At 37.9% G+C, this 27,137-nt stretch overlaps 1 protein-coding gene across 11 annotated transcripts in view; it reads left to right on the top strand.

Moving 5' to 3' along the window:
• SLC9A9 (solute carrier family 9 member A9) overlaps positions 1 to 27,137 on the top strand; it is a 236,140-nt gene that overhangs the window by 157,562 nt on the left and 51,441 nt on the right. For 6 of the 11 annotated variants that reach the window (XR_013955267.1, XM_080605349.1, XM_080605357.1 and 3 more), the window contains one exon: positions 5,119 to 5,198. Coding sequence is in view for 9 of the 11 variants with exons in the window: in XM_080605349.1 (XP_080461475.1) it covers positions 5,119 to 5,198 (80 nt within the window). In the remaining 2 variants the exon portion in view is untranslated. Of the gene's footprint in view, positions 1 to 111; positions 261 to 5,118; positions 5,199 to 8,697; positions 27,136 to 27,137 lie in introns of those variants that run through there. The other 5 variants (XR_013955266.1, XM_080605353.1, XM_080605354.1 and 2 more) reach the window with 3 other exon arrangements.

The following is a 27,137-nucleotide window of genomic DNA, read 5'->3' as shown; positions in this document are numbered from 1 at the left end:
TGGTAAATGGAACACCAGTAGGACTAGGGAAAATCAGCATGACAGTTGACAAATTGCCAAAGTGAAAAACAAAAAGAGTGCCAAAAAAGAATACTGTCTTCCTCTTTCTAGGTAATACCATCCCATGCATTCCTTCAGACCACCCAACTACAAGTGAAATTGGAATTACTGAAAAATGAGAGAAATGTAGAAAATGAGTTAGAGCAAGACATGAATAAGATGCATTTAGAGTCTCAACACTCATTGAAACTGGAATTCAGGTGCCTAAATGTCTTAAAGTATCTCTGAAAAGACAGAAAAAGATGATTCATATCTGATCATATCCTTAGTTTTTACATCTCAGTCACTATTAAAAGGGCTATCACTCCATTTCACCAAGACAAGATATTGATTTATTTTGAAGCTGAAGGGACTAAGCACTAATATCACTCTCGTAAGCATCTTGGTAGTAATCCCTACAATGCCTCTGCCCAAATTCTGACCAAAGACAGGACACAGAACCTTATTCTTAATGTTAATCTGTTCTTGCTAGGATTTCAAAACTATTTAATTTTGGAAATATTCTCCTTTGCAGCAGTCACAAATTAGCAACATAACAGAATGCTGAATTGAACAGTATACATATTGACTGAATTAATATGTTTTGTGAAAACAAGATTTCTTCAGAATCCAACAGGCTTCTGGTTTCCTCCTCCTTGTATTAAAAATGAAAACAATCATGTTTATGAATAACAGTAACACATCCAGTGTCCCAGCTGTGCCCTGTGAATCAACACCTACCTCTGTTGACAAAACTCTGCAACAGAATACAGAAGGTGTAAATAAATATAACACCTTTCATGCCCTGTCATGTCCATGTCAGCACTCCTTACAGAATAAATTTTACCTTGGAAAATAACTTTGCTGCTATGATTTCTTCTACCCTGTGGTCTTCCATTGTGATTTCACTGAGCTTTTTGTATTTGACATCTCAATCTTTTACTAATTCAGATCTCTACAGCGTCGCCTGTAACCCTCTTTAACTAAGTACATATCAGAGTTGTTCAAATTATTCTAGGTTATTTCTTTTAATTTTCTCTTTTATTTCATCTCTTTCATTACTCTTCCCCTCCCCTTGTCTTTTTTTCTTTCCCTTTATTCCTAACATGATAGTTTTATTTTACCTGCTTTTAATTTTCTTACTACATTAAGCGTGTCTTCACAATAAAATAAGTCATTTTTCTTATGTATACCCCATATAAACAAGCGTCATCCACCTAAAATGTTATTTATTAAATGTTATTATAGGGAATGAAAAGCAACAGCCCTAGAAAGGGAAATTCAAGATATGAGCTGACGCAAACTTTATACATGATGAAAACTGACTCTAATGTCCAAACGAGACAAGTAAGACCTCAATTATATTTTGAGTTCTTATCAAAACGAAATCCCATTTGGCAGAAAGTAGGTAACCTCACAAGACTAAAAGAGTTTGCCCTGAATTAAAGCTTGTTATATCTATACATGTACTAATACACAGGCAATGATCTTGGCACCTTAGAGTTTAATTTTTTATGTATGCCTGTAACTTATTTAAGTTACAAGTTCCTTGTACACAGTTGTAGGACTTCTGATGATGCTCACTTTTTTATCCTGGGCTGGCTCAACCAGTATTTTGGGCAGTCAGCCAACAGCAAATTCCAATTCTAGTAGTAAGACCTGGACTAGTTGTAAGACTTGGAAATCCAGGGCTCGTTCCCTAGCAAAGGTATACAATATTCTAATTTATAATTACCATCTATATTTCACAATGCTATGATTTCATACACCAAAACCATCTTTCAGTTTCTTTGCATCAGTTCTGCCTTGCTTTTCCTTAAAACGTGTTTATCATCAAATCGTTATCATTACAAAAGCATTAACAGAAGAAAAATCAGCCTTACACTCATATCTATTTATTTACTGATGGACTGCTACAGATAGCATATATTATCATATAAAAAATTAGATATAGAAATAACCAAAAGCAGTCACTTTGCTGCATATTGTATACATTCAGAGTATAAACACCAAAAGCTAACTCTAATTAGCAGAATGCAGGATAAATAATGACTAAGCAGAGTTACAAAATGTATCTATTAACCACAAAGAAAAAAAAGGCAAAAGCTTTCATGGCAATGAGCTTTTTAATTAATTTCCCCATTTAAAACAAAAAAAAAAGTAACATTTTTTATTCAGATGGTGTTTGTAGCTCAGAAATTCTGCTATGTTAATCTCCAGCAAGACAGTGTGATACATTTTCTACAAAAATTTTGGAAGACTGGGGTAGATGTAGTATTGATCTCAGGAGAAAACTGGACACCTGATAAAACACCTATCAAAATAATCTCTGTCAAGATTATGTTCATAGTTTAACTATGACTATATCTTTATTAGTATAATAAAGGACAGTATTAGTACCTTTCCCCATCAGCTTCATCCACCAGCTGGTTGGTGAATTTATTGCAAGGGACTAATTAGAAGAATCGCCAGTTCCTGAGTAGGGGATGAGAAACATTGGCATTTCACTTCACAGAGAAGTTTGTGTCCAGAAGAGGAGATGAGCTGTCTCCCCAGCCGTTACCTCCCTGAACTGCAGGGAAAGTAAAAAGCTACTTTTTAAGACCGTAGGACCCTAAGACCAGCAACAGCCCAAAAGCATTCACACTGACATCTCCTGCCTTCCCTTAACTGTTCTGCTTCTGCAGGAGCTGCACGACAGAGAACTACGCACGTTCCTATTAACGCAAAAGCTGACAAGACAGCACAGGTTTCATATACAGGAGGAAGGTGCAACACCTTCAGAGCTCAAAGCAGACAGAGGTTCCAGCCCAGCAGATCAGGTGTGGAGCAAAGCAGCGGTAAACATTAACTCAAGAAATAAAAATAGGCCCAAGGCAGGACTTGCATACTCTGGGAGAGTTATACTCTGGGGCAGACTTTTTTGTCCACTGCTTTCACATGGAAACATGAATGCAAGAAGAAGCTAGAGATACAGTGAGTTTGGAAAGAGGAATTAATTGGCAATTATGGCTCCTGGAGATGTTAGTATGAAAACCAAGTACACAAGGGCCATTTGCAGAGCTCGCTGTGCTTTTAAGTATCCTTCCTCTGCATTGTGCTCATTGGCTGTTTGCTGCAGCCCACTCCATCACGATGTCTGTTTTCATGATTGTCCTCTTCTCATCTGTATCTCTGTCCACTTTAGTCCTTCACTGTCCTCTTTCTTTCAGTATTTTTTTTTCTGTACGGTTTATCCCAGAACTGACCTAACATAGATCTTACCTGCCATCACACTTCCCATTTAAGCCTTTTGACCCTTTTTCCCATCTGTGTCTATCTTGTTGTTGTGGTTTAACCCGGCTGGCAGCTAAACACCACACAGCCGTTCGCTCACCCTCCCCCCTCCCTCTCTGGGATGGGGGAGAGAAACGGGAAAGTGAAGCCTGTGAGTTGAGATAAAGACAGTTTATTAAGACAGGAATATAAGGAATATAATAATAACAATAATAATAATAATAGTGATAATGATAATAGTATTAACAATAATAATGTGTAAGAAAACAAGTGATGCACAATGCAATTGCTCACCACCCGCTGACCGATGCCCAGCCTATTCCCGAGCAGCCGGCCCCCCCACCCCGGCCAGCCACCCCTATATATTGTTTAGCATGACGCCAGATGGTATGGAATACCCCTTTGGCCAGTTTGGGTCAGCTGTCCTGGGTCTGTCCCCTCCCAGCTCCTGCTGCACCCCCAGCCTGCTCGCTGGCAGGACAGAGCGAGAAGCCGAAAAGTCCTTGGCCTGGTGTAAACACTGCTCTGCAACAATTAAAACATCAGCATGTTATCAGCGCTCTTCTCATCCTAATCCAAAACATAGCACCCTACCAGCTACTAGGAGGAAAATTAACTCTGTCCTAACTGGAACCAGGACACTTGTCAAAATGCACTGTTAAGATATCGAGGGCCTAGAAGAGTGCTCTGCTGCTCTCTTAGGGATTAGCACCATCTTCTACCCCCCTCCAACCCTCCCAGCTACTAGATTCTGTCCTAAAATACTCAATTCAGTAATAAAGAATCTGAACCCGAGAATAATATTTGGCCTATTCAGTGCATTTGTAAATTCACTGCGACCAGCTCTGCTGTTAGCAAAATCAGCAACAGCTACAACATAGTTTCTGTCTCCATATAACCTTATCCATTAATATTATTATCATTGGCCCATTTACATGCATGTTTATGTATTACAGGAAAATAAAATTTTAATGTACTATTAGATTAAAAGAAAAATTATTAAATAGGTTTAAAATTGCACAAAGAAAAACATTTCCATTAAAAAGAAATCTAGCTTGCAGCAAAACAGACACAAGACAATAATGAAGTATCCTTTAGAGAGCTGGCAGTCCCATTCCTAATTCCATCCTGCCACTGGTTCTTCCGCTGTGATGCCCAGAGCATGACCAAACTATCTGTCTGCACAGAAGACCGTTACAAATGCATCATTCCAAAATATGACGTTGAGTAAAATGACAGCCCATCTACCTGTGCCCCAGAGTTAGGTTGCAGCATCGAATGCAGTGTTTTGAGTCAGTGCATTTTGGTACTTAAAATTACCCTTACTATTCTCCTGTGTTCCTATAACCTTGGAAAGAAGCACAGAAAGTAGTGTCATAATTATTAGAATATCAGATTCCCTTTGGGAATGACATTTTGTTAGCCATACGCAAATAGCATCTGAGCTTATAGGAGTAAACTGAAGTAATCCCACAATAGCAATTAAATCGAAATATCATTCTATTGATCTTAGAATATAGTGCTTCTCATCTGCTTAATAAAATTGGAATCATTAATAAAACTAAATGCTGCACTCTTCTAGTGAGTATATAGCTATGAGAAATGTGCTATATGAGCCCATTTACTCATGAACCCATTCACAGAGATGACATTCCTGCACGAAAGAGGCTTTTTAAATTAAAAGGAAAAAAAAAAAAAGCAGTTAATTGTAATTCAGTTTGACATGTATTTTTAATATTAGAACTTCATATTTTATTTATGACATAAAAATGCTTTTCACTTTTTTATTTATTCATTTTGCAGAGTGCATCTAACTCGGATAAAAATACAACCAAAGCTGAGAGCGCATGGCTGTTCAGAGTATGGTATGCCTTTGATCACAGGTATCCTTTTCTGTCATAAGCCACAGATGATAGTTTCATTACAACTGGCACCTTTGAAATACTCAAAAAAAAAAAAAAAGGTTGTATGTTCAGAAACACGTTAAACATTTCTAAACACATTAAAAGAAATTACACTTTTGTAAGGAGAAGAATTCTTCAAAGTTCAAATACACAGAAGTTGTTGAGAAGCAGGGCAGTGCAGTGGTTAGGCTATAGCAGTGAGAACCAGCTGCGATCAGAACCTCTGCCCTACAGCAGTATATAGTCAATAGGTTTAAACAAATTAACCTTTTAAATCGCAGGAGAAAACTAAGCCAGTTATAAATCAGATCTGGTTTAAATTCTGTGTTTGGGAAACCAAGAGATTATATAGACTGAAGCAGCCCAGTGGCTTCTGAACTTTTATATCCTCAGAGTGGTAGCTACCCAAGAAGAAGGAAAAATAAGAAAACACTGGTTTACCCACACCTCTTACAAACCGCAGAGAAAGATGCACCCATTGTGAAGATGTAGCTCCCAGGATTTCCCTGGAGCTCATACTTCATATTCCTTAGATTTCTGAGCTTTTGTGCTTCCATTCACATTCCTACTGAGACAAAACACTTACAGCTACATCTTCCCAAAGCAAAGGTAGAGCATACACTCTTTGACACCCATGCTGTCACTACTGCCGGTGGCAAAGAGACATTAAAGCTACAATTCTAATTTGTCATTTTAATCTGACTCTGAAGAGGCTTTGCATAGATATCAGTGAGATCCCATGATAACAATCATGCCCTAAGCCTTTAACAGAAAACACAATGAATATAATAGAAGTCCTCCTGCTAAGTTCCACACATACATGCAAAGCTCTACCAGTAGTCTCCATTATTCAGTAACACATCTATTAATTATTCCATTGCCCTTCACTACTCAGCAGAAATTAACATTCCAACTACATGTATGTTTTTTTCTGATAAGAGCTACAGCAAACTAGCATGAAATATTTCAGCAGATAAAATGCTACCCTTGGGGAATATAGCTTCCTAAGAGGAGTTCAAGTGAAGTTATCCTTCAAAGAGACTTCTGATGGAAAAAAAGAAAAAAACATTTTTTTGGTTAAAAATGAATGCATTACCCTAATTCAACTACCAGAACAGTTTTAAGGGCCAAAAATTGCTTAGAATTAAAATGTTTCCCTAGGATAATTATTTAAGGATACTTAGAAATAGCAGGTAAATGCAGTATGAAGTGGAAAATGTTTAAAAATTAATGCTGAGTACAAGCATAACTGGTTTAAATACCACCCAGTCCCACTTCTTTTTCAGAAGGAATAGCCTGTGGTTGCATATTAGCAGCTGTAAGTTGAAAGGGACAGATGAACATGGAAAAAATAAATAAATTTTTGTGCTCTGAAACAGAAAAAGGAGAGAGAGAAAACAAGAAAACATGAACTAAGAAAGGCAAGAACTGGGCAAAGGTATGAAAAAAGAATGAAAGAAGCAACAAGGGTAGAGCTAGAAAACAAGGGATAGAGACAGAAGGAAAAGCCAGAAATCAATATGAAATAGTTGGACATCATTACATGCAAAGCGAAAAGACTGTAGAATTCATTCACCAGAAGTGAAAACAAAGGTTGTCTTTTCTACTGTCTTCTCAGAGGTTTTCTGTATAGTACAGATCTTGAAGTGGGGTTTCTGATGCTCCACGCTAGAAAATCTGGTTTCTAAGTCTTCTGCACTTCAGGAAAATATTGTAAAAGTGTTTGTGTTTTCTTTTAAAGATTCTTAAAAAGAGTACATTCTTTTCAATCTCTTCAAGTCATAATCTTCCTTCAGAATTCAGATTTTCAGAAATTATAGCCATACCAATATCCTGAAATATATTTTCATTACAAACAGTACATCCATATTTTACTAATACCAAAAATGTATGTCCATATACAATAACGGTTCAACTCACTAATGCTGTAACTTGCAGCACTGAGCATTTATTTATTCACTATATTTCTGAAATACATTATTTTCAGGGAGACAGAAATTATCCACCCAAACTTTCTAGGTTTGCTTTTCTCTGCCTAATGCTACGAAGCTGTGCTGCTAAATTTAAAACAAGAAATTGTCATGTAGCACAGCACTTATGCCTAGTGCAAGGTTGTACAGAGGATTATGATAAAGTTTCCAAAGAAAACATACTGAAAAATAACAATCTTTTTGGTAATATACTTCAAAAGTATACATGGCTGCAACATTTCTATATTTCGACATTTGCTCTTAGGTATTAACACAAATATGCTCATTCTTCTGGCAATAACACCTCTTATATGCCTGTTCATTTCATGGGCAAAAAGCTAAAGGGAAGAAACAACACTGAAGAAGTCAAGAAGGTGTGTACTAGACAACAGAAAAGGGCCCAACTAGGGTAGAACTGTACCAAAAAAAAAAAAAAAAGACTGAGAATCAGATTTTATTTTTGTTCTGAATGAAAAAGTAGGAGTCCATCTGACTCCTGATCCAGAGTCAGATGGATTCAATATGGGTTGTTTTCTTTAAGCAAGTATCTTTGAAAGAGGTATTGACACCTAAGAGAAACATACTGTTCTCTAAAATCTAGGCTAAGAAATGTTAATATTGGAATAACAAAAATGAAGATGACATCATTTAAGTCATCATAAGTGAGGATGCTGATCCAAGATAACATCTTGGATATTCATTTCAGTAATTTAAACAATTACAATATAAAACAAAATACTTGGTATCTGACAGTGGGTAAATTCCACTGAATTTATTTCAGCTTCCTTGTTTTTACAGCCTTTTGGTACATTACCATTTGAAGCTGTGGTATACTCCTAAAGGCTAGTGGAGATGTGAGGAAGGAAAAAAATTTTAAGAATTTGTTTGGGGGAAAAAAACAGCTCTATAAGCATGTCTTTGTATTGTTGATGGGGTTTTGTGGTTGTTGTTTTTTCTCCAAAGCAGATGTAGCCAGCTTTAGCTAATGAGTAAGTAGGTGGAAATTTTGTCCTGCAAGGACAAGAACCTGTGTACATAAGGGCAGAGCTCAAACAAATGGTGAGCAAAGTTGTCCAGTCCTACACATCCCACAAAATTGTAGCTTTGCTCCCAGCTAGTAGCAATTTGCTTTTAACTCTTCTCAGTCTTTACTTGCTTACTGCAGCCAGGTTGTATATAAGAGTATCACCGTTTCTTGTTGCCTAATCCCAAGACATTGTATCCCTGTCTAGAGTTGGAATTCTTTCTCATCTACATATCTACATAGGCCTGTATTCCCAGTCACAAGCTATTGCTTAAAATCAAAGTAAAATGAATCTAAGCATGTCTTGCAAAGAGTCTTTACCTGCTTTTCCAGCTCCTTTGGACTAACCTTCTGCAATAATTTCTAGTTTAATACAATATTACCCAAGGCTTTGTGTCCACTAAGACTTCTTGCTCTCTCTGTATTCATACAATACTGTCTGCCACGTGTGGGGTTATTTTTGCTCTCACTGGCTGTTCTGTAGCATCAGTCAGGAAGATGACTGCACTGTTCTGCTTCTTACACTGTGTACTGAGAGAAGGTATTTGGGATGCAGAAATGCAGAAATAACTGAAACTGAAGATAAAACTGATAAACTGAAGATAAAAAAGGGAACATAATGTATCTGCTAAGATGTCTCCATCCATAAATGCTCATGATCTTCATAAGGAGAAGCCTACATTATGTAGCAGGATACATACGTTTAAAAGGTGAGCTTTACTCTTTAATACCACAGGCTCAAATTTATATTGAGAAAAGAATAGTTACTTTGTAATATGAAAACATGCAAAACTACGATAGAGGAAAGTAAGAAGAGAAGGAAGAGAGAGGATGGCTTTACATTCATGGTAAGTTTCTTTTAATATTTAGTAAGTGTTAAACTGAAAAAGATAGACCTTGTGCCCACCTACAGCCAAGTCTAATCCTTTTTTCTCTGGCAGCGGGGTAAATTGGGATTGCGTGATGTGGCCAAGACCAAATGACCAAAGTTCTAGGGCTACCTATCTTTGGCAGACATGAGGGCTGAGAAGAGGTAGGATAGTTGTTGTCAGCTGGCAAGCATGGGTACTATAGGTGTTACGGTGACACACCTGCATCTTTCATATCTCTCCAAGTTGGCAAGTCCTCCTAGGAATATTGCTGTCTGACTTCCACTGAGCTGTGATTTTTGGTGCCCTCACATGCACACTGTCACAAATAGTAGTAGGAGGAGAGGTTTCTCCTCCTTTACAGATTTCTTTTGAATTTGAGGAACTAACATTCAGTTACCCTGAATAGAAGCAGGAGTGTGGGACTGTGAGAGCCAATTCTCCATAAAGCAACTTCTAAAAGCATTTCTACTTGAACTGCAGTTATCCATCATTCAGATGCATTCCTTTCAGTTTAAAAAAGGTTGTTTGTGTCCCTTGCACTTACCTGAAATCAATCAGCCAAAAGGAATTGCATTATTTGTAGACTTCAGTTTATCCTCCTTAACTTATCAGGGCACCTATCATTTTATTTCTCCTGTGCTTTGTACATGGATAAAACAGACATAATGGCTGCCTATAAAGTAAGATAAGTACTATTCTGTGCCTGGGAGAAAATGGGAAATCTGCTAAAAGCAAAAGTCCATTCCAGGGTGAACTGACAATCAAAGAAAAATTCAGCATTTTGTGGCCTTCAGCTGAATTTTCCTTAAGAGATGACTTGCTACTGACCTGTCAGAAATAGATGTCTTTGGAAAGAAAAGACAAGAGGCGATAAAAGCATGCGTGTGCACACCATTTTCTTTCACTTGCTAGAGAAGGAAAGTTTTCTTAATTACTAATATTCTGATTTGGTAATATTTATCACTTCAGTGACAAGAGTAAAATAGTACTCAGTGTCCTAGCTTTGGACCAAGACCTTATTTTGCTAAAGAGCTTCCAAACTGAGTAAAGATAACTCTATATCAGAGACTTCAGTTTTGTTATGAACCAAAGAAGCATCAGATAAGGCAATATAAGCAAATTCAAGTAGCTCACACAAACAGTAATGTAGAATTCGCTGCTAGCAAAAGGTGGGATCCACAGCGGAGAAGTGCTAATCTAGCACAGGGATCAGGTTTTGCAGGTGTTACAAGCAGATCATAATAAAATCTGAGAGGAAAGCAAAAATACCAGTCAATGGATTGGAGTGGACATCATTACATGAGACATCATTACATAAGCAGGACACAAGAGCAGCTGACTATCATAAAGCTCTGTCAAGCACTGCAAACTTGAGAAGGACAAGGTCCCCAAAAGACATTTTATTAGTAGCACTAATTGCCTAAACTTGGTTCAAACCTCATTCAAACAACACATTTGAAAGCTTGCGATCTATGAAAACTCATTGTTCTTTTTACAGCACAGATAATCAGTATATCTGATTTGGTGCCATTACCTGACCCTTTCCAAGGACGCAAGATTGTTGAAACTCTGCAAATTAACCTAATAAATAAACATGGCTAATGATTAGCCAGAATAATAAGTGACCTCAGTTTGTCCTCCACTCACAGAAGGAAAACTGAATGAACAATTCTTAAACAATCCACATTGATTATGCAAGTAAAATTCTCATTTGGGAAGTTTGTCTCACCTCAGTTCCTTGAAAGTCTCTTTCCTGTCCAGGTATTTTTTTACAAGAAAATATTACTAAAAATGAGTTAAATACCAGCTATGAATAAAAAATACAAAGTTCTAAATGAAAAAAAAAAAAAAGGTTCTTTTACAGTATTTGACACATGCTACTTTTCACCATTCTGTTGCATAAAGACTTATGTAAAGATTTGTGACAGTTTCTTGTTTTTACTGCACAACATAAGTCTTTGAACTCACCCTTTCCCCACCATGATTATGAAGGAAGACAGGAGCTGCAGGAACTTTGGTTCCACAAAATATAATCAAAAGGAGATAAAGTTTGAATTTTTTGCTATTTAGATTTTTCATTCTGACTCAATACACTGTGGAAAGATCTATTTACATGTTTAGAGCTGAAAAAATAGCAAAGAAAAAAATAGTTATGAAGAAAAACTGACAATTGAAGACAACAGAAAGGTTGGATTCTTTTTCATAGTCTAATTTTATTTTAAAGTCATTCTGAGAGTGAACTTTTTCTTTTTTCCTCTCCAAAGGCTTTACTCTTTACTTCACTGGTAGCTAAGCTATCATATAAGATTTCTTTAATATCTTCAGAGTATGCAGTATTTTTGCCTTTAAAGGAAGGAATAGGGAAACATTGGGGAAACTTTATAGGATTTCAAAAATCAATGTTCAAAATAATGCCTAAGTAGTGCAGGCATGATACTAGTGGAAAGGGCGAGCATATCATTGCTGTTGCGAGCTAAGAAAAGGCAAACTGATTCAGTGTGATAAGAGATTCACAGTGAAGTTCAAAAAAACGTTCTGTAAGCTGCTACTGAATCCATGTTGCTGTCCTTTGGAGACATGCAGGGCCTGGTTCTATTTTCTGTACTTGGCATCGAACGGTCATTGATTTTTGTAGGAGTTCTGTTTGGTATCTAATGCAGAGCTTGGCCTACAGCTTATTCTAGACAATTTAGTGTAGAATCACCAGTTTTTTGCATTTAACATCCTGGCTCATTTGACGTAGCATACATTTTGTTTGTGCTGTTCAAGGGATTCTTTCAATTTCTGGTGACAAGGACCACAACAAAAAGAATGTTTCATTGAGGCTACCAAGCCTAATATAACTGCATGGGTCTTTGTGCAACTATGCCACTTCCTTTCACGTAAACCTATATTAAACCATGTTAAGATCTGCAATAGCTAGAAACTACAATCCTCATCCCACAAGGTGTTCTAAGTTTCAAAAATAAAATTATTCATTAAAAAAAAGTGACATTTTAATTTTTTTGGTACAAAACAACTCCAAAGCTTATTTTAAAAGTCAAAATGTTATTTTTTGGAATGTTTCTGAAACATTTCCAAGGTTCATCCACTGCATAGGATCTGGCAGCCCACCAGAAAGTCAGAAAGTTGACAAAAATGTAGAGAAGTGGAACTGGAGACTCTGTAGTCTGCGTTTTGTGGGGCTCTCAGCAGAGGCTGTTAATGTACCTTCCACATGGGTTGCTGGAGCCAGGGGAGTAAAGGGGAGAGGGACAGGAAACCTAGTAAAGTTCCAGTCTATCATGCCACTCACTGAATTGGACTTTTTGTTTTATTATTATTATCAGTGAACCAGTGCTTTAGACACAGAGATAACATATCTGTAAGTTTTTGACTGGGTCTGCCTAATTTCCTGTTCTAGCAGCTAAATTTTAAGAAGCCCCTTTCTCTGCAAGCACCACCACCTGCTTCATGCCCACTGGGGAGCCAACAGTACCCTGGCCTAAGGAACCTTTGCCTACACCCCAGGGCTGAGATATTTGAGTCATTCCTCCCAGATTTACCAAGGGCCAGTTCTGAAGCTATTCAGCAGACTTTCAATCCCCACTACGAGCACATAGCACTTCATACAACCAAGGCCTCAGCAAGGCAATCCAGCTCGCAGAACTGCTTTCATTTTTCCCTTAATGTTTTTTTCAGCTGCATTAAGCCACCACAGACAGCTGTTGCATGTTAAATCTAAACAGTATCAAGATTTATGCTTTACCATGAGAGGAATATAGGCATATTTTGTACAGAAGTACTATATTAATTGATATTGGCCAAGAGTCAAATGCTCTAGAATGGACAGAATTTACAACTAGAAAAATTCCTTCATTAAAAAAAAAAAATCCGTTTCTGCAGCATACTTCTGCCTGTACAGCTGTAAGTTACCATACCTATCCACTCAAATACAGAACTTGAAGGAGTTGATCCAAAGCCCATTGAAGTGAACGCACTCACAGTTTATTGACCTGGACAAACTACTGCTCAGGCTACCTTAGCATTTGATTTTACTGGTGGATATTGATTATTATTCCATGTGACAATTCTTAATTCTGCTTTATTTTTTCTCCACTTCTCACTTTATTATTACAACGTACTGTAGCCTGAACATACAAAGCAGCAGAGGCCTATGCTTGTATTAGTCCACTTGAGCATGAAATTAGTTTGTTGGCTGACAATACTTAACAGTACCCAGGAGACCTAAATATGATACAGGAATACCGGAAGCACCTGACGTAGACTTAATCAACCATACTTAGATTCTTCTTCTAAGGCTCTTATTATTTCATTTACAGCCCTGGATGCACAAAAAGTTACTTTGCATTACACCTAAAGTGTTTTCAAATGTTCTTCTGCATGTGTATCTTCCACTGTCTTCTGAGCCACTTAGCACATATCAGGATGCTTGGATGTGCACGCAGCACATGCTGCATACATAATACCATCTATAAATGGTACTTCTTTTATAGCAGCAATTGTCACAGCAAGATGTTGTTAATTAGAACATTACCTAAGCAAGAAAGTGGTTGTACTTCCTCATAAGGGTTTGTCATTAACGTGAAATCACAGTGGTATTCTCATAAAAGCCCTAAGACTATAAAGGAATTCAGTATGATTAAGGTTATTACCAGGAATCCAAAGGGCACATTAATGATTTGCCATGTATTAGAAAGTATTGTTGAATTGAACTCTTTTATAGAAAGCTAATATCAGGATGCAAAGCCCTTAAACACTGGACAAATGTTCCAGTGGGTGTGGATTGGACCCTCAATAGGCCTTATTCAGAAGCTTTGTCTGTAGCCTGGCATTCTTCCTACCTAGGAGGTGGCTGTAGAACGGGCACTGCTGGTATGGGCTCTGATGGCTGAGTTGAGTGCAACTGCTTCAGCATCCTCAAACACAGAACCATCAATCAGGCTAAGGCAAAAATACAAATGCGTGAAGGGGAAAAAAAAAATGCGTGCCTCTAATTTTAAGAAAACTCCAGCAATCAGTGATTCAAAATAATGCACTTCTCGACAGCAGAAAAACCCAAGAGCTGTTTTCTGTTTTCTGATATTGAAATAGGTGCCTGATTCACCATAACACATGCATCATCACACATTCAAATATAAGGTGAATCAATATATTTGCACTTCTCCTCAAGGGGACGTAAAGGGAAGGTGGAGGGAATAAATCAGAAGAACGAAAATACTGATACAGGGCTGACTATAGGCTTGCATGAGGGGTTGTGGCAGGACATTACATTTCAGGAGCTCATTTTAACTACTTTCACAGGATGCGTAAGTCCAAAGCAGGAGAGACAAAGTCTGTCTTTCATCTTAACACTGCACTATGAGCTTCAAAAGTGTAATTAAAGCCTGAGTATAGAGCCAAGAGGAATACAGCTTATTAATTCAGATAAATAAATTCATAAGTACAGACCTAGAACATCCCAGGGGACTGAGGGGTAGATATTAATTGTTTTGGGGTTGAGTGTTTTTTTGTTTTTGTTTCTAGTTATCATAAACAGAGTCTAATCTGACTTACAGATAAAGAAAATCAGCCTCAGCTGGTTCTATTACCATAAAGACAGCATCACAACCACAAAACCTATTACCCTCTGTTCTTAGTGGTAGAGGGGAAAAGGAATATGCTATGACTTACAGGGTTTGGCCTGTGACAGAGTGGAACAGACCAATTATTTTATTCTATGAACTCTGTTCTTTCTACTTTTAGAAGAAGGGGCTGTTCCTAAAGATGGACAATAAAGGAGTAGCTGGCTGCACAGAATGTTTTCAGCTGCTCCTTTGTGGCTAGGTCACAACCAGTCATAGAAGTGCCCAGAGCAGAGAAATAATTAACAGATTGTAAAATAGTAGGTTTCACATAGGGTATACAGTGCACCTAAAAGATCATGAAAACAATACCAAAAAATTGTGTCTCCAGTGTTCTGGAGCTGCTATTTCAAGAAGCAACAAATACTGTCATGAAAGGTTAGGAAATGCATCTTTAATTACATAAAGGAATAGAATAAGTGTTTGGGGCTGCTGAGTTTAGTCAGATTTTTTTTTATATTGTACTATTGTACCTGATGAAAACAGTTTTAACCTCTTAAATATATATTTAGAAGTTATTGTAAAGCATGCAATATTTATGCAGACAATTTTTTATAGATTTTTTTCTTTTTTATGTTTTTCCATGTAATTATGTAGTAGGGACACAGTCTACGAATGGTAAAATCTCAAGTTCTTTGAAGTTCCTAGGCAGCAGTGATGGACTTCGAATAAAACACACCCTATAAAATTTCTAACAACCAGACAGTGAAATACTCAATCTCGTAAAAGCAACCTGGTGATTTTTCTGAACTGATTCTTTATCACATTATAGCACTTTAAATATTTAACTTTATATGCAGAAATAGAGAAAAACAGTTGAAAAATGAAACATTTGTCTACAGTTCTTTGAAACAGGGAATTTCTTAATTCACTATCATCTTGAATTGTTTAAGCAATGGTAAATTGTTATTTATTTATAAAAGATCCAGCTATAAACAATTATTGTTGGATCTTTTCTTATACCATTATTAGGCAAACTTCTGCTCGGTACTACCTATTTTAAAGAAAAGTCCCTGCTCTTCCTTTGCAATGTCTATGAATAGTTCAAGAAGAGATTCCTTCCTCATTTCACTTTATATTTTTATGCACGCTGCTGAGAACCTGCGGTCTGAACTCTGAGATGACTTAAGCTGTGGTTGTAACATCAAGGTTAATACCACCAACTTTAGGGCAGTCCATTAGTCGTAGTTTACACCAGTAGAAGAGAAGTTATCAAAGCATATAGTCTTCAAGCCTTTCATTAGACATGCTTTTGGCTTCAATCTCGTAAGAGCCTCAGTCGCACCAGTAAAACAAAGCTTCCCTATTAACGTCTGCTCTTTTCCAAACTAGTAAGAAAGAAATTTCCTCCATTCTGTGTTTTAGAAAAAAAAGGATGGGGGAAGCAGATTTTCCCACAGCTGTTACACTATCCTACATAGCCTTGGTCGTGAAGCTGCTTATGCTGTCTGATTCCCCAGTGGCCAGCTGTCAGGTGGGAAGGGGGAGCTCAGCCTTAGAGTATAGAAACCTGATTTACAATTTAACTATCAACAGAACATCTAAAACCAGTTTGAATAATTTTGAAAAGTAATGATAATCCCTAATATTTCCAATATGATTAAGATAAGAATTGACAGACCCCTTTTTAATAGGGAAGCACAGAAATGGTTTTTACTCATAAAAAGCACAGCATGATTTATTCAAAGCTTGATTCTTCATTAAAGTTACAGGACTGTGCATGTCACAAATGGTTAAGGTTTTGAAATTCTTTGTGGATTATTCACTGAAATTTGCATTGCTACACAGCGCAAACTATTTTTGGATTCTGCATAAATAGAATATCTAATATAGAATTACATTATAATGAAATATGCAATAATGCAAGTACTCATAAAGTTCTTTTCATGTACTTCAGGCATCCAAAATTCTCAAATGCATAAAATATGATTACACTTGCTGCACAAATGACTGCATATCAGGTTCACTCACATTTAACTAAAACTCAGATTTGAAAATGTATATCTATGTGTACATATACAGTATGCTAAGACATAGTTAAACTGCTATTAATATTTTGCATCATGGCCAGAGGGAAAGTGGAGCAAATAAAGATGTGGTTGGCCTGTAGGGCTTGGTCCTTCTAGCTAAACTAGAGGCTCATATTTTGTGATATGCAGAAAATGCTATTTATTAATGATCCATGAAAATGCATATAAAACAGCCTTGGATCTGATTGTTCCACACGTTGCTACCCAAATTTAAAGAAGCAATATATAGTTTTTATGTTTTCTTATCTGCTACTCAATTCAACAACACCTTACATTTTAAAATACAAGGAAAGAATAAAAATAACGTGGAAAATACGTAAGTATAAAATACTTACATACTCCACATCAAATGTATGAATATTTTTCAACTCTGTCTTTTCCCTCACTTTCATTCTCAATTACATAATGGTGCAGCCTCAGCAGCTGTATTCATATAGAAACAACACAGCCTCACTAGAGGCTGATTGGTATCTTGCCTGCTAGGATAATTTTCTCAGGAAACAGCAACAATTAATTCAACCCCTGTTGGTCCAAGAGGAACCAAAAATCCCAATTGTCACTTCTCAGATGAGTGCTTTAACACCTAAGCTATTATGTTTAAAAAGAAAAAAAAAGCCAGTAACTCACCTGGCAGCTGAGATTTTTTGGTTCAGTTCACTGCTGTCTCAATGAGTTAGGGATGGCACAAGGACACCTAACTTAGCATGTCACTCTGGGAAACAAGGCATAAATGAAATATCTCCACAACCACCTCCAAACTGCAGTGATTCGGAGGTGTCTGCCTCTTTGATGTCTCCCTCCCCAGCCCAGATTGCCTCTTAGAGTGCATAGGGATAGGATTAGGAACCTATAGAAATTTCTAGCTAAAAATGCAGATGTCTCATGGTTTGTTCTTAAATCTGCTCATTTTACTGTATTATATATCTTCATTAATATATCCATGAACATAAAGGAGCATTGAAAATTATATTTTTATTGTAACTTTTTATATGGCAATATATATACTCCACATCTCTATATGTTTTTGGTTTATGCTCTGTTGCTGCAGATTCAACAAGGCAGCCATGTATTTATGGTGCCATCTTTACTTTTGCACTTAGGAGAGCTAGATTTTTATTTATTTATTTATTTTTAAGTATAAAGATGTGACTGCTTACAAGTATGAATACAAAATGAGCATAATGTCTTAGACATAATGCTTACTAGGTCTTTATCGACATACCTATCCTTCGTACAGCACAGAACAGTGATCTGTGACCTTTTCCAATAAGAATGGACTGATAACATTTTCCTAACATCAGACGTGTCTGATCAAAATAGTCAACCCTTGCACCAGACCTTCCCGCACTCGGTCCAGACATGTAGTGTTCCTTCCAGAAATGCACAACACCTATTTAGGGGCATTTACAGCAATATTCCTCTTGCCAATCTGGCACAAACATTATGAACATCTGAGGTGTGATTTCATGCACAGAGCGTCAGGTCCAATCAACACAAATGAACAAAAATGCCTGCACCTTCTCTAGCAAGCAGACACATGCTCTCCCAGCCTCTACACGCAAGGCAACTGCAATCTAACAGTCACACTCCACACAAGTAATACCAAGGCTGAGCAACTATCTCCTGAGTGCACACAGCAGGGAAAGACCAACTAAGTATGCTATGAGATGCAGTGAAGAAGCTACAGCAAATAGCCAAGGATCAGAGGAGGCTAGAAGCTCAGGGCAAATGCAACACATGCTCACAGGCCTTCTCAGGAACTCCTCATAACATGCAACATCTGGGAGCAGCTCCCAGGACCTTCCCTGAAAAGTGCACACTTCCCTAGGGCAGGGAATTCCCACAGGAGAAGCCTCAGCAAGACCTTTACACCCAAAACCTCCCTCCTCAAGCTTCTGAAACAGGCTGAGGAGATATGGTTATGAGCTTGTCACTACAGATAGGCATTTTCTGCTCAAGCTTTCAGGGGTAAGTAAAAAGAAAATTCAGATTCTACAGAGCAGTTCATCAATGGCAGAGCAAATAGCTATGACTCAGTTTATCACAAACAATAACAGAACAGGAATTAACATTAATAAGCTAATGCTTCATCTGATTGTGTGGGTTTTTTCTTTTAATCTCATTTCTAATTAATTTTGACAGATTGAATTAAAACGCTCATTTGCTTTGCATTTCATGTGCATGGGGCCCTTCCTGAAAATTTCCTCTCATAAGGTTTTATGTTGTCAGCACCAGCCTTTGTGAGCCCTTTTTCTTTAGCACACTGGAGGATTAAGTGCTTATTTCCATTTGTTAAATGTTTTTGATCTATTTTTGATCTTCCTGTTTCTCAGGAATTTTTTTCTGCTTTTTATTTTGTTGTCAGTTTTTAAATGTAGAAGCTTTACTTTGACTTGAATATTAATGCATAAGTTCCCAGTTTGGCTGTGGAGCCCCCTCACCATATTCCTTTAGAAAAGCCTTCCCGTGTTACTTCCAGCTGCGACACCCAGGACCAGGCCTCCAATCTATCTCTGTACTTTCTGTCAAAACACTTGCAAGAAACATTTCTGGGGTATTTCGGCTGGAATTAACAAGAGAAGACTGATTTCCTACGGTATGCATTCCTGCTCCTGACAGAGTCAAGGAGACGGGCTGCTTCAGGAGAAAAATGACTTTTCTGGCATTCTGTTCTCCTTGTGATGTATGAATAGTTCTCATTAGCATTAATTTGGATTCTAGTTGCTTACTAGGTTGGGTGTAAGCTCCTCAGCAATTAACATTTTTTAGAGCTACTGTGTGCAGAACTGCAGCCATCAAACAATGCTCAAGACTAATTCTAAATCTATCACACGCATTCAAGAGATTATTGGATTCTTAAGTTTCCCTACCCTATGTCTTAATACCTGCAGTTCTGATGACTACTGCTAGAATGCACACGTTTCAGGGAAATAAAAGCAAAAGAAAGGAGAATTTCTCTAGCAACAAATTCCACAATAAATGACAAAGCTTGGAAGGTCATAGGGTATAATGATTCTGCACAGAATTTCAGCTAGTCCCCTTAGACCGTGCATTAATTGCATTTGTAACAGTTGTGTTATCTGAGCCTAAAGGTGACTTCTTTTCTTTATTCTGTTTGTCCTGCCTATTCGATGTTCTATTTTAAAACTAGGGTTACACAAATTGTTATGAAAAGAGCATACAGGAAAAGTATAGAGATGAGTTACGTGCAAAAAAATAACACGCATTCCCTGCCATCTTGTATTAGTGTCAATAAAACAACACACGACCCCATGAAAAAGTAAATCCAAAATAAGTCCCTTGGAATGAGTGGAATTGATATGACTCCTGACAGAATTTAGCTCTTGTTCCAAGTGCTAAATCCAGCACAGATGGACTCAGTTACTCTGCATTAACACTGCTGTAACTGGGGGCAGAATTTTCCTTGGTGATTCCTTCCTGTTGTCTCACTGCGTTATGAAAACGGATGCAAGGGTGGCCTGCCTTGAAGAGTGCATGGTTCAGTGTACACTGCAGTGTTGATCCATAACTATCACTATCTGGGAACAATAGTCAAGGTCACGCGCATCCTGCACTGACCAGTGGATGGGTAGATATCTGAGCCCCGCTGTACGCAGGCTCTGGTCCTCTTTCACAAGAAGGTGCTGAAATAACTATTCCTGCTTCCTTTTCACCAAATGATTAAGGTTGGCAGGGACCTCCAGGGGCCATCTGGCCAAACCCCCCTGCTCAAACAGGGGCATCTAGAGCAAGTTGCCCACAACCATGTCCAGGCTGCTTGTGAAGATCTCCAAGGACGGAGACTCCACCACCTCTCTTTTGCCCCAGGCACAACAGAAATCATAGAAACTAAGCTTAAAGGAGTTCTGGCACTGGAATGGTGCTTGCAGTCAATTTCTACTACAGCCTGAGCTACTTTACTGTGATCTGCTCTGAAAGCTGAAGCAAGCCCAAGCTGAGCACAAGGAACCTGAGAACACCAGGGCACCTGCACACAGAGCCAGCCGGCCCACCAGAGGCCTGCAGAGCAGAGGCCTGACCTGTTGGCATGCATCATCCCACAGGGGAGGGACCAGCTTCAAGTTCTGCAACCTAACTAAAGTGCTCTACGTGATCTAAGATGCTTTCACAAACATATACAGAGTTTTTAACATAATATACATAGGCTATTTATAAGTTGTATGGAAAAACAGCACAGAAAACAGGCAATGTAAAGGAGTCAGACATATTAAGGAGAGACACATCTCTTCAGGGCGTGTGTGTAAAAGTTATGTAGTTAATGGGAATATAAGTAAAAACTTCATTCAGCTTCAGTCTTCCCTTAAGATTCCTACATTATTAAATATATCATGACAAAATGTAAGGGAAATTATTACTGACACACTAGGAAAAAAACAAGCAGCCTATATTTAAAGCTGTATTTATTCAGTTATATCTTCTCTACTCACAGATATGATGGCATTTTAAAATAATATATAACCCATTTTTTTCTGAAATGCCAAACCATGCTAATATACTGCAACTGGGAAGCTGATAATACTCTTGGCTGCAAAGTTAACCTGCAAATTGCAAGCCAAAACTAACGAGTGCAGCCATACAAAGACAAGGTGATCTATTAACTGTGTGAAATAGGAACAGCCACCTTCTCAGCAGGAAGTTAACTCTAGGGGCTTGTTATTGTGATTTCCAAAGGAAAAGGAACATTGTTCAGTTGGAAGCAAACAGCTGATCATGATTTGTAAATCTGCTTTAAAGCCATGAATGATGAATCAAGCTCTGAACGATCATTAACCATCATTTCCCTGTTTTATCCTTCCCATGCTGGCATTTACAGATTGAAAGTTAACCATTTCTGGTCCTCTGTTTGGGGTAGAGAGGACAGTTTCATTCTCCTGGTAAAGGAATATATTCACCCTTTTTCTTTAGCATCCTTATTTACTCACACTGATTAAGATTAATTATCTGAGTTTCTGAGCATGTATCTAAAACACCTGCACCTTCATATGTTCAAAATTTCCTTCAGTTCTGAGAAACAGGTTAGCGATATTTCTGCAGTCAGCACAGCACTAGTCTTTTCATTGGATAGCCGAATTCCTTCCAAGACATTTGTTGAAAATGTATCTGCTTTTTCCCTCATGATCTAGTAAATCTTCAACTGCCATAACCATATACGTTAATACCAATACAACAGTATAGCCAAAATTCTTTAGTGTTGTTGGTTTTGTTAGTGAATATTAAGGAGTTCATATTTCGGTATTTCATTCCAATCCTCTGATTCTCAGTGAAGCACTGCATCTCTTCACTTCTCCAATTCTTGCTCCTCTTCTGCCAGTATCCAGTTGCAATTGTATAGTTCCCCTACCTCTTTCTGTATTTTGTGTCCACCTGAGTTTGAAAGGGCCTTAAATCTGTAGCTCAGCTCAAGTCGGAATTTTCAATAGACTCAGATGTTTTCATGTTAGAGCTCTTAATTTTCCTCTCTGCTTTTTGATATTTCTTTTTTTTTTTCCAAAACAGACTATGGCTACTAGTAAAATATGTTTTTCAGGATGCTGTTCTATTTTTAACAGATGACCTTCAGTTTAGGTAGATACAGCTAAAAAAAAATATAGTAGCAAAAGACCAGACAAAAACACAATCATTTATTCCATTATCTCATAAGATCTAGGTTTCTCTGTGCATACCTCACATCCCTTACTGAGGATGCGCACACCCTCAATCTTACAGCATGACTGTGACATTCTATGATAACTATTTATGGGTAGTACCAAAAGAAGTACAGAAAATGAAAAAAAAAATCAGAATATACCTCACTGTTTGGTGAGATGCACTTGTGGCATCTCAAAGTGATGGGAAAAGTGATAGGGAAAGCTCTAGTAAGCATATGAAGGAAGACTACGTGTTCTCCATATGATGAAACTCTAGTCGACCTAAAGGAGTTTGGAAATTGAAACAGCAGGCTTTGTTGGAAAGAGGTAAAAAAAAAAAAAAAAAAATCATGGTTCATGGCACAAGTCAAAGGTCAAAGTTAGCAAGGCACAAAGTACAGTGCCTTTTAGATCTGCCTGTATCAGTAGACAAAAAAGCTTTATTGTAAGTATATGTTTTTAAGCTCTCATTCTACCATCTATAAACACTTGCCTAGCATTTTGTAGTTGCAACAGGCTTCCAATAAATACTCATCCTTTAGGAGCATAGCTGTAAAACCTATCTTTTCAGAACCCTTTGGGCCTAGAGTATCTAACCACAGGTCAGATATTAAATTGCTGCCAGAACTGAGATTGCAACACAACCACTAGATACCATATGTAATGTTTTCAGCCTCTGTGAGACTGTTGTAACTATTGTCTACGAGCAATAATTTTTCTCCAAAAGGTCTGAAGGGACTCTTGTAAAACGTGAAGAGTTGAAACTTGGATAAACATCATAAGTCATGCTTCCTTAGAACAATTTAAAATAAGTCTGTAAGATCCTTTCATTATGGCCATCCTACAGCATCTTTGACTAAATTTCTGCATGTTTAACATCACTTAAAAACAACCTGCATAAAAGAAACAGTATTCTAGTGACCTCCAACCTGTAAGTTAAAAGATCTCCATCAATCAACAAGTATTTGATTCGCATTATTGTTTTTATTGGAATCATCCATTTTCTCACTCAAACCATTAGTGCAACATTTTCAACAGGCTTTCAAGATGCATCATGACTGGCTTTAGAAGCTACACGCAGACACATTTTCCAGACACACAGTAGTATCATCTGTTTGTTAACCTTCTTCCTATACAATAGTGTGATAAATGACATGAATGAGCTGTATGCAAAAACCAAGTACAACCTTTTTCATAAATATTAATCCAGCCATAGGCAATATAATAGAGCTCCAAACTGGGACATTTAAAAGCTCTCCATTTACTTTAGTAAGGTGATTTCCATAATTACACACAGGGTCTACCACCATTGTAATTATCCCTGTTCTTCCCCATAAAGAGCCATTGCCATGTTTCAAAGTGACGCATAAGGGGAGCAATATAGGATCACATATTTAAGTGTAGCTCTCCACCTCCAGCCTGAAAATTGCAAGCTGGCAACCTTGTGATTCAGAATAACCTGCTGCGGTATTTTCTCCATCTGTCAATACCTGGAGAAGTCTCAATGGCACAGAACAAAATACCTTTCTCAACCATCGGTTGCTTTGATACAGCAAGAACAGGGAAAGTGCTGCCCACTGCTTCATTAACAAAATTGCCTCTCGGTAATCTGTGAAATACCAGAGCAGCTAAAATCCTCTTTAGCCTTACTGTTTCATGGTGGTTTCTCCCACCCCACCCCTCATTCCCCCCCCCCCTTTTTTTTTTTTTTTTGCAAAAGCACCAAGTTGTCTTCCATTTGCAAATCAGCACTTCTCTGTATAAATGTATTCAGTTTGTTTTGTTTAGAGACTTTTAAAGATTTTGTTTTTCACAATTCAAGCGCAAGTCTCTCAGGGCTCCTCATTCTTCACTGAGACCACCAGCATGGCTGCTGCTTAGGAAACTGCAAGTTACAATACCAGCAGGCCATCAGTAACAGTCACTGGAGAAGGCAAATGGCTAAGCTTGTGTGAACGGAAACCAATTTTCTGATTTTCATAAGCATTTGATAATGTCCTGCTAATGAAACTTAACTTTCTCTTTACTCCTGATAGATGAGAGCATGCTCTGCATCTTACTTAATTTAAGGGCTATGACAACTCTTGCATGCTTGCTCTACTTCTAGCAGTATAGTGCCTATCCTGAGAACAGGGTGCATTCCCTAACAGTCCTATCCTGGGAAGGGGGTGCATTCCCTAACAGTTGGCCCACCCTGAGCCGTGCTGCTCCTGCCACTGCACTGCCACAAGCTAGCTAACATAACACTCAGCAGGAGCTGCCAAGGCTGCAGTTGCACTGAGGTATCAGTGAATCTGGGGAATAAGTGACAAATCAGAAAAATGAACTTTGGCATTTCAACAACAAAAAAAGGTCCTGGCTCACAGAGCTGACAGCTTTTCAGAAGAACAATCCAGCTCACCCACTCCCTTTTCCACCCTCTCTCTGCACAGTCCATGCAGTTGGGAAACCCCAGATGCTGTGCCCTATGGCTCCACGTCCCCAGGGGCAGCAGCACCCCAAATTCCCCAGCACAGGGCTTTGGCAAAGTCCACCTGCTCACCCTATTGGAAACAACTGAGTGCTTCCTGTGCTCACTGCGGTTCCCATGATAACTTCAGTCTCCAGCACTGGTGTGTGAGCATGGAGTGGGCAGGAGGCATTACTTGTCCTTTTTACCAAAATTAATAATGGTGGGATACTCAGATTTTTTTCCATCAGTAGTTTGCTATTTTTCTTTACTCAGATGTTCTTCTAAAAGCAACTCCTCCTCTTCTGTGATTACAAGAGGGTAGAAATGTAATTCTTTCTATGGGAGTATTTTGAAGACTGAAATTTCACTCAAGTACTTTAAAAATTGTCCGTGGCTGGTTCCCACACCATTGATTCTATGCCATGTGACATCAGGAGATATCATCTACTCCTGAAAATGAATCACTTTCCCTAATGATTGGCATTTTCACCAATGAGCAATCATTCCATGAGATGCACATGTCAAGACAGTAGGCAAGTCCGTTTTCGTGCTGCTGCTACATGTCTTAATTTTGTTAGTACAGCTTGGACATAAATCAAGGGTATTACAAAACAGTCAGGATATTTTTCTTTAAGAATGACTAATTTAAGGAGGAAAACTTCACAAAATATTCAAGAGTTACTGAATCATAAATTCTCTGAGGTTTAAATAGGAATCCTTAGCAACCCCTATTTTACTTATATTTAAAGCATATGATAGATGTTTGCAAGCTAAAGGATCATAGGCTTTACTTCCAGGCTGCTGAACAGTTTCACTGCATAACTTTGCAGGAGTTGTGTGGGTCATGAACAGCACCACTAAAATCAAGAGGAGCTTTTCCATCCATTTTAATACATGCAGGCCTGGGCACGCAGTTTTCGAGCCAAAGCTCTGTAATGGATATTGCAGTAGAGACTCAACACGGGTCTCAAAGCACCTCACAATATTTATTCTTTCAAATTCACCCATGATGTAAATATTACTGTTCCCTTTCTGCAGCTGAATAAACCACAATACACAGTAGTTAAGATACCGATTGTTGACCCAGATGTCTATTTCTACAGATGCAGTGACAATAAATTGCACCTGTAACTTTACCTTCACAGATGATTCACACTCTTTATAAGAAATTTCTTTTAAATTGTGTACTTGCCAAGAGATGAGAAAAATGTTTGTGCTCTGGTAGACAGTCAAGAGAGAACAGAAATGTTTAAAAACGGTGGAAAGAAAGAAAAACATTAACTTGATAGATCCTGTATAGAAGTCCTGCTTTTGCTCTTAAGTACTAGAGAGATTTTAAGACATTAAGCTAAAATTGGAATCCTCTGCATAATCATAGTTATATCTGCCTAACATCTGCCTAATCAGAGTTATATCTGTGAACACATCAGAATATCGCATTACACAATTTATGTATAAAAGAAAAAAGAAACTTCAAGATATTCCCAAATAATTTCATTAAAGAAAAAGTAAAAAGACTGCATGGAAACATTTCAGGAGCATTAGACATCCCTATTTGCTATTATTCCAGCTCTCATCAAAATTTTCTCATCAGATTTCATGTTGACTAGAGAAGAAAGCTGCAAAACTGGCCAGTGAGCATTTCTTATGCTGGCTGATTGATGGCTGCTGGCAGGGTCAGTGTTCTTGCTACGAAAAATTAGAAGAAACACCAGAACAAGAAGTACATTTTATAATTCAGCTTTTGTGCACTTCTTATGTAGTTGGAGAGCCATTACCTTCATACAGATGAAGTGATGAAAACACAATAATGCTGCTGTTATGTAAATGTTACTGCCATTGCATAAATGAGGGACTGAAGGTTTCTATATGTACAGATACACTGCTCTGTCAAAATAACGCTTTTTTGTAATACAGAGGAAAAATAGAGGGGGGGAGGAATTCAATGAAAGCAACTGAATCAATAAAGATAGTGGAAGAAAATCTTAGTCCCATCAGAACAGGTGGAAATATTACCACTGGCATCAGTGAAGTCAGGATTGCACTGTACCTCTATAACTGGATTGAAAGCTCTTCTTTTTGAATGCTGAGTAATGTTGACAGTGAAATATATTTTAAGTGACAACAAAAGGCAATTTTCTAGCAGACGGGATTCTGAATAAGGTCAAGCAAAACCATACATAAGCTTGAGATCAGGTTTAATATAGCCTTTTGGACCTGAAAATGAGGGAAATTTTCCTATTTGCAACTAAGAAGTACAAATTTTGGAAAACATCTTCCTTGACCTACTTGTACGTG

The sequence above is a fragment of the Anser brachyrhynchus genome (genome assembly GCF_964034855.1).
Source record: "Anser brachyrhynchus genome assembly, chromosome: 9".
Classification (NCBI taxonomy): Eukaryota; Metazoa; Chordata; class Aves; order Anseriformes; family Anatidae; genus Anser; species Anser brachyrhynchus.
The sequence above is the reverse complement of the archived record's forward strand: the minus strand, read 5'-3'. Positions and strand labels throughout refer to the sequence as shown.